Here is a 12,927-nt window from a genome sequence, read left to right on the forward strand (position 1 = left end):
GCTGTCATGTGTAAGGAGCACACGGAGCTCCCGGGATTTGTACATCTCTGTTTTAATGTACGATTTTGTTTTTATAAATATAAATAAAGGGATGCACAGATACCAGTTTTGCGAGTACGAGTACTGGTACTTGCCGAGTACTTACAAGTACGAGTACTGATACATTTCTGTTTATTGTCATGTGACAGTTTTTCTAAAACAATACAGACTGAGGATTTCAGGACAGTGGTGGAGCGCCAGAGCCAGGTCCCAGCTGCAACCGCTGCAACCCCTGGTAGTTCTCATGAAAATGCCAAGTATCTGCACTGGTACTTGAAAAGTATCTGTGCATCCCTAGATTTGTTCTTATTGTCTGATTGATGATGGAACTCTTCAAGGATTTATTTCTATACAAGATTTCAGTATTTATATGAGGATATGTGCGGCACAGTCTTTGATTTTTACACATTTCTGCTGATCACTGATACGTGTGCTAGCAGCTGTAGTTTAGGAATAATAACCAGAGTGCACTCATCTTATATCTTTAAAATGTTTAATAGAACTTTTATTAATATTCATCATTTTCTTTACAGACATACATCTCATGATGAAGCTCACTGGAGAAATAGTTCATGAAGGAGCCCATTCAGTGGAAATGATCATTCCAGTTGTGATGGAGGAAAAGATGGTTTACAGCTGCTTACGTCGTATGTAAATCTTGACAATGATCTCTTATTTACTCCATTTTCATTTGTTTTAGCTGACACTAAACTCAGGAGTTAAATCTTAAAAATCCATTCAAGAACCTGAACTCTGAACAACAATGTATCTTATTTGTGTGTCACCCGGCTGGAGATCCTTCAATCATCTCTGACACTGTCCTTCCTTCTGGAGGGGGGCTACGTCTGTTCCCCATGGTCCCTGTGTGTGTTGTAAAGTAGTCACCCCCGGGATGGACTACAATCCTATGTTTAGTTCATGAATTTGTATGGAGATTGTAGTCCATCCCGGAAGCGAGCTTAGACCTGCTCCTCCATAGTATAATGAGTGAGCATTTACACCCTAGGACAGGAAGTTTGGTCCTGGTTAGTCACCAGATGAAAATAAAAGGGAAAAAAAGACCTGACAAAGGAAACGAATGTAGCCATCACATCTAAGGACGGGCAAGCTGCAATATATGACATGTTCTTAGGTTATGATATGCCTTAATATTCATGTGTGTCAATTAACTTCGATCCCGTAAGTTACGTATCCAGTGTAGGTGAATCCCAAGTAGAAAGTCACGTTTTCATCCCCATAAGGAACCGATGAATAGTTAAGGGGCAAGACTTCGATCTTCCCTTTTCCGAAGGCGCCCTTTGTGTACACTCTCCTGTTTTCTGTCCATCCGTTGATTTTTTTTAGCTTGTCCTGAATTAATTCCCTGTCTTTTGTATCACTGTCAAAGCGGAACGTGCGTTCATTTAATGGATGATTTAGAAGCTTTTCAATAGTGCCTCTGAAAATAAACTTCTTAAGGCCGTGGCCCTTTCCCAGAAAGAAAAGCACATTTGTTCTTTTCTTACGGACTGGGACATCTTTAATTCTCTTCTGGTGCAGTCGTTTAGCTGTTTCCATTGCAAACTTCAAAATATTGCCCTTGTTTGCATATTGTGTGGCGAGGAACTCTTCATCGGGCCAGTAAAGCATGAAAATAAGAAAGTAGGCACTTGCAGGAAATGTTTTTCGCTCATTCAGAAAACGTTGGCTTATTTCCAGCAATTTCTTGAATGTATAAAGTTTTTTAGAATCGGGCTGGACACTTCCAAGGGCAATATGGCACATTATGAGGCTGATCAGGTCACCATCATCCACTGTGTCTTCAGATATGTTTTTTGGGTAGCAGTTGATGATCTTCTCCAAAGCTGAAACTGGGCTTTCACCTCGTGAATTGGATAGCAATGACAGAATAGTTGCTACACTGCTACCTCCTAGGCTATAAATTGCCATCTTCCTGGTAAATGGGTTTCCTGCTTCTGATGCAGAATAACTTGTCCCGCCTACAGTGCAAAAATAGTCAGCAAATATTTTGGTCTGTTTAACTAACCAGTTCCTGACAGGATCATCCTTCCTCTTTGTTGTCTCCGAGACATCAAGTTTATCACCCTGAAAGCAGCCAACGTCTTCTGAAATCCACTCCAGAGTGTCATACATATTTTGGTACAGATTTTTTAAATGACCGTGCAGCTTTGCCCAGGGATCCTTCAGCTCTTCTGGAATGTATTTTCCATTAGTGAGGTATTCCACCAATTCTGCTTTGTCTTTTTTTATGTTTTTAAATAATCTTACTAGCAGCTCTAGCAGGCTGCATCCCATATCGACTTCTCCCATATATCCATTCATATTGATTGCATCTCTCTCATTATTTTCAGCTCTCTGTGCCGTTCGGAAGCTTTCCATGGACTTAAGGCCAAATTCAATCAGGATGATTTCATCTACTGAGCTTGGGTTCAGCTTATTTTCGGCTAATTTTACATTAAACCATTCCTTGTACAGGCGTCCTTCAGTGTCCAAAATATAGGAATCATCCGGCAGCTTTGCTTTTGCGATTTCCACCCATTTCTGTGCTTCTTCGAATTTATGTTTTTTATAATGGAGTCTGGCCAGCTGTTGTGCAAAATGTGCATCCTTATCAAATTGTTCATAGGCATGGTGTAGGAGCTGAATGGCCATCTCAGTTCCATTTTCTTCCTTACATACAGATTCTATTAGTGGTGAGAAGAAACTGTCTACATTGTCACCACGACTTTTCTTGTGACGTCGGAAAAACAAGTGTTTTATGAATGTTACAAATTCTTGTTGTGCAAATCTATGTTTGAGAGCGGCATTTTCACTCAGTAGTTCCATGGCGATTTTACTCTGAGGGTATGAAAGGGTGGAATACTGATTTAAAATTTCCTCTGCGATTAGCGGATGTAAAATGCGAATAGCAGAAATGAATGTTGTTTCATCCCTGAGTTCAATGATCAGCGCTTGGTCACTTAAGTCATTGAGATCATGATTTTGGCTCAGTTGTTTGTAGCCTTGAGTAACAAAGGACTGAATTCCCAGAAGGACTTCACAATGGGAAAGCGAGATGAAGGAATTTTGAACGTAATTATTTAGTAATGCAACATATCTGATCAAACGAGTTACAGGTGAATGGTGGTCAAGATCTTCCATCATATTCTTCACAAAGTCTTCCAGGTACGTCTTTTTAAACTCTTGGCTCATTAAAACAAAAGTAATGATCAGGTCAGGAGAAGGGAAATCTTCATTAAGTTCTTGAGCTTTGTCTTTGAACAACAACTTCTCCTTTTCTGTGAGCTTGTGGGTGATGGCGACTGTGTTGCTGGGCGATGCTGCACAAAACTGTTCTGGAGCATTGGAACGTTTACACGTTAAGAGGATAAAGCAAGTCTTTGCGCGTCTCACTTTTTTATGAGTCATGGCTTCTTGTAGAATGCTTTTTAATTCATCAATGTACTCATCGGGACAGTCCTCCAGAAGGAGGAGAACGGGCAAACAGTTTTTCGTGTCCCTTTCTTCATACTCTCTGAGCTGCACCGCGTGTTCACACACCTTTGGAATTTGGTATCGTGAGTTGACTATGGCACACCGTAAGTTCTTTTTATTCTTCCAGAGGATCTGCCTGGCCACTGTGCTCCCTCCACTGCCTGGCTGGTGAAAAATGTTAATTCGTGCTACAGGAAGTTTCACAGTGTCTTCATTTAAGATGCCATTTAGCATACTCTCAACTTCCTGACAGGCCTGGCGCTCAATAAACACACCGCATTTCTTCTGCTCAGCAAGCCACAAATGTTTCCAGCTAATTTTACCTCCTCGATAGAAATCGCTTTCAAGTTTCTTGGGGTCTATGGCCTTATGGTTGGTGTTTTCACACTCGTTTACACACAATATGTTAAGGGAATTCATTTTTTCTTCTCTCGGAATTGTAAGAACACAGACTCCTTTTGTAGAGACAGGTAACGTTCTGTTAAAGTCCTTTTCTGGAATCATGTCTTGAACTGTAGCATCAACATGACTCAGCTTCATACCAACAATACTTCTTTGGTCAAGTTCTGTTCTGCTACATGTAGCTTGTGCCAAGCCAGCCCATTGTTTGTAATATTCTTCAGACTCTGTGATACAAGTTATGTACTCCGTACCGCTCAGTTCTTCATAAAATTCATTGAAGGCTTTAACAATTGGCTTTTCCACAGGGGAAAACAGCATGAAGAGCACAATAAAGCATCCCCTTTTAACATTATCGCAAATTAAAGAAACCGCTTTCTTAAAGTGCTTCATTTTTTCCTTGATCCAAGATTGCTCATCACATGGTGGATCTTCCCCAAGGAAATTATTCCGTCCATTGCAAAATATCCAGCTTGTGTGCTTGAAGAACCCCAGATTATTAATAATGTCATCCATGTTCTTCCCGTACTCACTGGCATAGCTCTTCAAGGAGTAAATTTCTGTCAAATGGTATTCTTTACACTTGGAGTGTAGCCCACTGATGGCAGACTCTGTATCAAAATCAAAAACACTCAAGATTTTCAAGTATTTTAGAAAGTTTAGGTGTTGCAGTTGATGGTTCTCGCACCTGTTTGTGACAAGTACATACTGGAGTGTGTCATCAAAGTATTGTTTACCGTTTGTTATCAGCACAGATAGTTTTCTACCTAAATTCTCAGATCTGCGTGCTTCAGGGACATCACCCTTCTCTGCTTCCTTTCTCCTCTTATCAGCTTCCTTCAGCCTCTGAATTAATGCATTGATTTCCTCCTCTGATTTAACTGGCTGTAATTTTGTTCCCATTCTCTCATATATAGTTTTCCTTTCATAAAAGGTTTTATTCTTATGCTCATCAAACTTTGGCAAGCTCACTCGGAACATTTTCCCCTCTACAGTGATGGACAGAGGCTCAATATCTACCTCCACAACAAAGCTTTTCCCTTCTGACTTCACATCAGCAACCTCAATAAAGTCAGGGGAGCGAATACACATGGCTGCAGCTGCAAATTCACTTGCTTCGGGAAAGCACTTATCCAGATCATTTAATACATCTGCATACCAGTCTTTATTAGTAATTGGAATACCAACTATTTGTCCATGTGTGAAGCCCTTGTCTTCCACACTGTCCATAATGCCAAAGTGTATGGTTCCATTGGTTCTCGTGTTCAGACAGGCTGCAGCAAATCGAAAGGTCTCATATCTTAGTTTTGCCAGAAGTTTTGGCCTGTCCAAATTTGCTGCAGTAGCAAATGATTTGTATTCATGACAAGGAGTGATCAGATCGGTCTTGCCTGTCTCAGGGTTAAGAACCTGGTTTTTCACATATTTGAAGTGCATATCATGCTTATCGAATGGTCGGAAATTGCTCAGTGTTAGATCTGCTCTGGCTGTCTGCTTCTGAGCTGAGCTGGAGTTCTCCTTTGAATCTGTGACGTGTTTGGGAGTTATTGCCACAATTTGGTTTTTCTCTCTTGTGCTCATTGTCTTCTGGTGCTCTTCAGAAGTGTTGATGTTTATCTTCTGAGGTAGCTGCACCTCTTGGACAAGTTCTTTTGGTAAACTGATATTCACTTCTGTGAGTTCCCCCCCTATAGTGCTCTTCTTCTCTATGAGACTTTCCTCTTCTGAACTGGATTTTCTCTGCTTTTGTTGAAGATTGTCTTCTGATTTTCCAGTTGCTGCACTCTCTAAATGTTGGCCATCCTTCTGCCTTTGGTTTGTGGCCTCATGCGGTTTCTTTTTTTTTTTCTTTTTTTTTTTCGGACCTGCTTTGCCCGCTTGACCAGAATTATTTTTAGTGATGGTACTTTTCTGGAGTTCTTTGGGCTCAATTTTGTGACTGCTGATGGTCTCAGGAGAGGCTGACGTGTTTTGTTGAGGTTTGTCTTCAGAAAATACATTTATTTGACTCAAGCCTCCTACAATTTGTTCTTTTGTTCCTGTTGGGCCTTTCGTTTTTTGAGGTTGTTCAGACTTTTTTGCGGGTGGCTGTACAGGTACACTTGTAGAACAAGGATTAGGGTTTTTGGGTTTATCTTCGGTGGTTGTAGTCTTTGGATGTGTCTGTGATTTGTCTGATTGAGGAGCATTATGACATATTGGTGATTTGTCCTTAGAAATCTCTTTATTCTGCAATGACATTTCTGGGTGCTGCTTGTTTTTATTTCCTGATTTGATATTTATGTCTATTGAGCTTTGCTTGTGAGGTACAGTACTGTGTTCTGAAGTCTTGTCTCCCTTCCCTGGTTGCCCTCCCTTTGTCTGACATGGTTTTGTATGTTTCTGCTGGCTCTCCTCAGGTCTTTTCTCTGAATTAGGACTTTCTTCAGATTTATTTACATCTCCCTGACTGAACGTTCCTGAAGATTGTCCAGGCTCACCCTGAATATTTCGATTTGTCTTACATGTTTGTTCATTGTTTTTGGTGGGACTGGACTGGAGAACTTTCTTTTTCTGATCATCTCCATCTGTTTTAGAGTGGGCAGGGGGACTTTTGGACCGGTTTTCAGGTTTTTGGTCTGGTTTGCCCTCCCTGGTTGGTGATTTTCTTTGAATCTCTTTTCCTGCTGTTGGTGTTAAAAGTTTATCTCTGTTCCTGAGTAAAAGTTGTCTTTGAAAGTATTTCATTCCCATTTTTTCTAGATCATGTTCGCTGAGGATTTTCAGCACTGCTCCTGTAGCTTCTTCTTCATGGAGTTTAGTTATATATTCCTCTTTTAACCCAATTGAAGCCAACCAGTTGCTGACATCTCCCTCCGTCCAACATTCCAGAGGCTTGTCACCTAAATACCAAATACAGTCATTGAGAAATCTGAACACTACTGTACACTACTACGGGGATCATATCATACATCAGATCTTACCCAAACTCATGATGAAGTTTTCTTAAACTGTCCAAATCTGAAAAAGAAAGTAACAAGTGTGACGTGTGGAAGTGAAATCTATAATATCCGTACATCAGAATAATCTATTTGTATTGTAGATATATGTCCGCTGAGGAGTAAACATACCCATGGCTTGTATATGGGACACTATTGTGTATGACCAGGAGGCCTGGAAACAGTTTGTTTTAACCAGGGACATGCGGTGAGGTCAGTGGCAGGTGAGGCACCCTCCCCTGCATGACTCCGCCCCGCGGTCCCTGTGACTCACAGCAGGTGAGGTAGGAGGAGAAAACAATCTGCCTGCGGCTCTAATTGGATGGCTTGGACCAATGGTGCTTTGCCATTGGTCCAAACCATCCACGGAGCTCAAGCCTCTACCTCCAAGCCAGAGGATGTTGAAGATCGGTGTTAGGTTACACACAGCAGTGGGGAAACCCGCTGCTGTGTAACCACATTTCGCTATCAAAAGCCGAATGTTCATTACAGGCAGCGCTAGGTCCATGGCAAGTTACATAGTGGGGGGGCTTTCCCCACTGTGCAACCTGCTAGAAGCCGGTCTGAATGCAGAATAAGCTGTCAGCTTCAGACTTGAAGCTGACAGCTGTTTCCATAATAGCACGTGAGGCTCTGCCTCCCCTGACCGCATGTCCCTGGTGTAAACAGGAAGAGGATAACGGCAAACATCAAAACTCGGGGAATGAGGCTCTAATTAAATACTCCAGCTCTTTTATAATGGTGACTGGTTCTCGTTATATGCTTCTGTTAATTGTTTTCATTTGTGATGATGGAAAACCTTGACCGTCCTAAATCTGTTTATTGGTCTAGACCAGTGGTGGAGAACCTCGGCACTGCAGCTGTTTTGGAACTACAAGTCCCATGAGGCATTGCAATGCTCTGACAGCCACAGACATAACTCCCAGAGGCAGATGCATGTTGGGATTTGTAGTTTTGGCACAGCTGGAGTGCCAAGGTTCGCCACCACTGGTCTAGACCCTTGGCTCTCAACAGGTGGGTCCTGACCCCGTGTTTAGTGGGTCGCCACATGCCTTCCACTTTACTAGGCTAGAGGCTCCTCTGCCTCCCCCTAGCGCAGCACTGTCAGTTCTTGCATCGAGCAACCATTCAAAATATGCTGCTCGGTGCCGAGTGTCAACTTGAGGTGGGATGGGATGGGTTGGGGCTATGGCTGCGAGGGAGCTCCATGCATGCATGCATTGCTTACAGCTCCCTTCTGTGCCCTGTAGGGGTGTCTGGACCGGAGTGACATCACATTCTGGCTTTCGGCAACTACAGGGCATGTGAGGGAGCAGTACAAGCCGTGCACATATGGATGGAGCTCCATCACAGCACAGCGGCCCACACTGGATCCACTTCAGTTTTCCTGAGGTAGGGAGACTGGGGGGATCTTGAAAAAAAAATATGTCTGTGGTTGTCTGTCAGTGTTTTTGAGGGCCCGTTCATACTAGTACAGTGTGTTAATGTCCCATGTAATTAACGCACTGTACCACGCAATCACACCTACCGTGCATTCTGGTGTGGGATGTGCGTGGCATTGCCACTCATTTGAATGGCATCCCAAATGCACCTCCCACTCAAAGTTTAATCGCCTGCACCAGAAAGTACGGTACCGCAATGCTGTGCGTTCCATTGCAGTGTGACTTGGGTTGCGACTTAAAGGAGAATTATGACCTAAGGGCAAATAAAAATACCCCTTACCTTGATTGTAGTAGCATTCTTCCTTTTTTCTAAAGTCGCAGCACATCACAGATAAAATCCTCAAAACCTGTAATAAACGGCCATCTCCAGCCCTGCTCTGAGCTCCTTTCCTCTTAGGGGGCGTTAACCGTTGATCCAGCCCGCCCACAGCTTTTTTTTCAAATTATCCCATTGCTGTGGCCGCGCTTCCTCTCACAGTGCACAGCTGTGTTTTGTCAGCACGTGCACGCTGACATTTGTGAGCGGGAGGCGGAGTCTGAAGTGAAAAGGCAGCAGCAAGAGACTGTAAGGAATAAATGGACTCAGCCTCCCTGCACATTCAGTGACCGTTTCCCTCTCTCATCAGCGATCCCCAGTAATTAGGATGTCAGCGTCACACAGGGGAGAGAGAGAGGGGATAAAGACCCATCCCTCTCTCCATCATTTACCAGAAATGGGTAAGTCCATATATGGTGAATGATGTCACTGGGTATCCCTGCAGACTAGCAGGCATCCGATCAGCAGCGATCCCCAGTGACATCATTCATCATATATGGACTTGCCCATATGTGATAAATGATGAAGAGAGAAAGAGAGGGCACCTTCACCTCTCTCGCTCTCTCTCTCTCCCTCTCTCTCTCTCCCTGCCCTGTGTGACGCTGACATCAATCAAATCACCGGGGATCACTGATGAGAGAGGGGAAAGAGGGCTCTCTCTTCAGCATTTACCACATATGGCCAAGTCCATATATGGTGAATGATGTCACTGGGGATCCCTGCAGACTGGCAAGCATCCGATCAGCAGGGATCCCCAGTGACATCATTCATCATATATGGACTTGGCCATATGTGATAAATGATGAAGAGAGAGCTTCTGACCCGGGACACAATCTTCTCAATGCACTGCACACTGCACGTGAAGTAGGCGGGGCAGATGGAGAGGAGGAGGGAGGGGATCAAGGGCTACACAGCAGCGTGTCTGGAAGGCTGGCACAGAGGACGGGGACGTGCAGGTAAGGAGAGAGCTGCGTGCACAGAGCTGCTGCGCATGTCCATATATTCGTGGACGCACAGCAGCTCTCAAGAATCACTGTCAGTCACAGTGACGAAGATCAGTGGGGAGGATCCCGGCAGCATTGTCGGGATCTCTCCTCATTGCGTCGCTTAGCCCCGCCCACCATCTTAAAGAAGAGTTTGCAGGCTTAGGGCGCATTTTGGCTAATCCGAGTAAATTGCACAATTTACTTATTTAGCCTAAGGAATGCAATAATAAGAAAAGATAGAACCCCATAGTTCTCCTTTAATGACAGAAGACAAATGTGGGTCCTCAGGTTACACAGGTTGAGAACCCCTGCACTAGACGACACTACATGTAATCCTAGAATCAACACCACTAGAGTAGAGTAGAACACCTACATTCCTATGTCTGGGTGTGACATGACGGCATTATATCATACATAATGATTCCTTGTCTACAGGTAATACCTGTCATAGCCAACCGTACTACAGACAATGGTACAAAACCCCCTTCATCAGGCTGACCTCAGAGAAAACCACAAAACACCATATTGAGCAATTCCATCACTGACGTCTCTATAGATCTGCAGAGCATTGCTCCGTCCCATCTCCCCCCTGACAGATCCATATTGATATATTCTGCAGATTATTCCATCACTGACCCCTCTAGAGATCTGCAGAGCATTCCTCCATCCCATCTCCCCCCTGACAGATCCATATTGATATATTCTGCAGATTATTCCATCACTGACCCCTCTAGAGATCTGCAGAGCATTCCTCCATCCCATCTCCCCCCGTGACACAGTATTATTTGTATAGTGGACACTTACGCGGTGTAGAGCCGCTCCCATCTCTATGGTGTTGTGATGAAAGTGAAGTATTTCCTGGTTTCTGTCGTACTTTATACTCGCTGAGTTTCGTTTTTCTAGTCTGACTGCACAGGGGAGGAGGAGGGGACTACAGAAATCACATATAACGTGTATATGACTGACATGTATGCTGAACAGAAGGGTGGATATACAATCACACAGACTTCCATCACAATGTAATCAGGAGAGAAGGAACGATGTCTGCATGTGGCTTCAGTATCGGAAGGTGACCAGTTTTCCTGGGTGAAGGATGAGCATTGTGTGCGATGTCCTGTCTACACCAATCACCTCTGTGTGATGAAAGGAAGGTGACAGTCCGGTGGCTGTTGTGCAGGTTATGGATAACTTTTATTCAGAAGGAGGAAAGCACCATAGAGACCTGCTTGGTGGTATGTAAAGGAATTTTCCTCACTCAGGTTTATCCTGCTTGCTGCTGCTCAGGTCTCTATACACAGCGATTGGCATTTCCTCAGAATTAGCTTTGGAGGCCCAATGGGCTAGCCTGGAATGTGACTGTCGGAGACCCTCTGTTAGTGCGCATGGTATGGAAAACGGGCACTTGCGTGCGCACCGCGGACGGGCCGCGAAAAAGCACGCCAAGCGGCGCACAGGAAGTGACACAATGGGCTAACGGACCACACTATATAAACCCAGCCTGCCTGTCTCCAAATTGCTGGATTGTCGTTCAGCTCCCCTGTGTTCCTGTTATTCCTTTCCTCGTATTGCCAGATTTCTGACCCAGATATGTTTTTGATCATTCTTGTTTGCTGCCTGCCCCTGACCTTGGATTGTTACTGCACTTTGCCTCTGCCTCATCCCTTTGTACCTTGCCTGCCTGATTGGTGTGACCTTGCCTCGTTTGACCTGGATTACGGATCTTGTCCTGCTCTGCAACATCACCTGGACTCCAGCTTGCAGGGTGTTATCACCCCTGGCACCCGTGCCACTCGCTGTCTGCTTCGGCTCTCTCCCCAACTCCAGAGGTGCAAGGGAGGCCTCCTCACACATTCAGTCTCCAACCTCGTACGTGACAGTGACCTTCGGGCTCCGCATTGTGGTGCTGTACTGTGTAAGCCACAGATTGTTTTCCGAGTCCTGTGATCTTGTCTCAGAAGACTCACTTAATGAGTAGGCCGTGTGGACTCAACACCAGGAGATTTTTTCAGTCAATTTAACACGCTAAGGGACGCTGAGTGCTGAGATCATCTGTGAGGTGGCGTCTTGTGTGTGCACTCGGTATTGAGGATGCATCTTCCCACAATTGTTCCTGATCACAAGTGACACATCAATCATCCGTGGCTGGTCTTTGCTGCCCACCTACAGTGACCTGTTCATCTCTGTCCGTCTGAATCCCTCCTGCTACCAGCAGCTGGACTGTGAGCTACATTGCTTTGCAGTGTAACATGTTGGTCCCCAGATGCCGAGCAGCCCCACTGCAATGGGTATGTCCAGCTCACAATCCACTTACGGTTCTGGTGCTGCTTACATGGATCCACTAAAGCTACTGACAGCCTTGAATGTTGTCCTCTGCTTGAGTCCCTGATGTCCTGATAATCTTCCCTAGCTCTATAAGGTGCCCCCCCATTGCTACCTGATTGCTGACTCTGACCGCAATGGTCATAAGTGTACTTCACGCCCTCCCCTGCAGAATCATCTGATCTTCCTGCAGCCTCTGAGCCTTCTGCCGCAAAGGCTCTGTCTGAAGCTGATCCTTTAAAAACTGACAATGTTGCCCCTGAGCAGGCGAAGGCCTCTGCCATTAGTCACAAGCCTAAAGAGACTGTCTGAGCCCTTAATGGCCTAGAATGCACCACTTTAGGCTCCTTCAGAGGTCCTAAGACCACCAAGATCGTTCTGGTGAATTTGGGGTTCCCAGCTGTCCGTTATAGAGACGGGGAGACTCCTGAAAAGCTGTTCACGCCTTCCAAATGGTTAGCAGCCCCTATACATACTTTCTTAAATAGTGAGCCCATCACCCTGTGGTTCCAGTATTACGCTGTCTTACAAAGCTCTAACAATCCTCGATGGAGGATGCTTCTGTTTTTAAAGAACCCAACAATAAGCATTTGGAGCTTCAATCCAAAACCTTGTTTCCTGTGGCAGGCCCTGCATTACAACCTGCCTTGGTTATGATACTAATCTGTCAATCCTTGGAGGTCTGGACTAAGGTAATGAGAAGAGATCCAGTCTCCCCCCAAACTGATCCCTTACTTGTGGACTGTTTAGAGATCATGCCTGCAGGCCTATGCTACTATGTAGATGGGTTGTTGGATGTGTCTCATCTCATTTCCCAAAGTCTATACTATAAGTATAATGTGAGTAAGCATGCAGAGGACTCTTTGGCTGAAGTGTTGGGCTGGGGAGAAGGCAAAAAGTGGTTGTTGCACATGCCCTTTGAGGAACAAAATCTCTTCTGAAACGTCATCCTCATCAAGGATGTTACTGAAGGG

General features: G+C 44.6%; 1 protein-coding gene across 1 annotated transcript; it reads right to left on the bottom strand.

The window, feature by feature from the left end:
* Positions 1-1,173: 1,173 nt before the first annotated feature.
* LOC108801892 (sterile alpha motif domain-containing protein 9-like) lies at positions 1,174-6,780 on the bottom strand. Its single transcript, XM_018573799.1, has one exon. The coding sequence runs from the start codon at positions 6,643-6,645 to the stop codon at positions 1,201-1,203; it is 5,445 nt and encodes a 1,814-aa protein (XP_018429301.1). The 5' UTR covers positions 6,646-6,780; the 3' UTR covers positions 1,174-1,200.
* Positions 6,781-12,927: the final 6,147 nt, after the last annotated feature.

Source organism: Nanorana parkeri, unplaced genomic scaffold (genome assembly GCF_000935625.1).
Source record: "Nanorana parkeri isolate BGI_ZX_2015 unplaced genomic scaffold, ASM93562v1 scaffold2548, whole genome shotgun sequence".
In the NCBI taxonomy this organism is placed as follows: Eukaryota; Metazoa; Chordata; class Amphibia; order Anura; family Dicroglossidae; genus Nanorana; species Nanorana parkeri.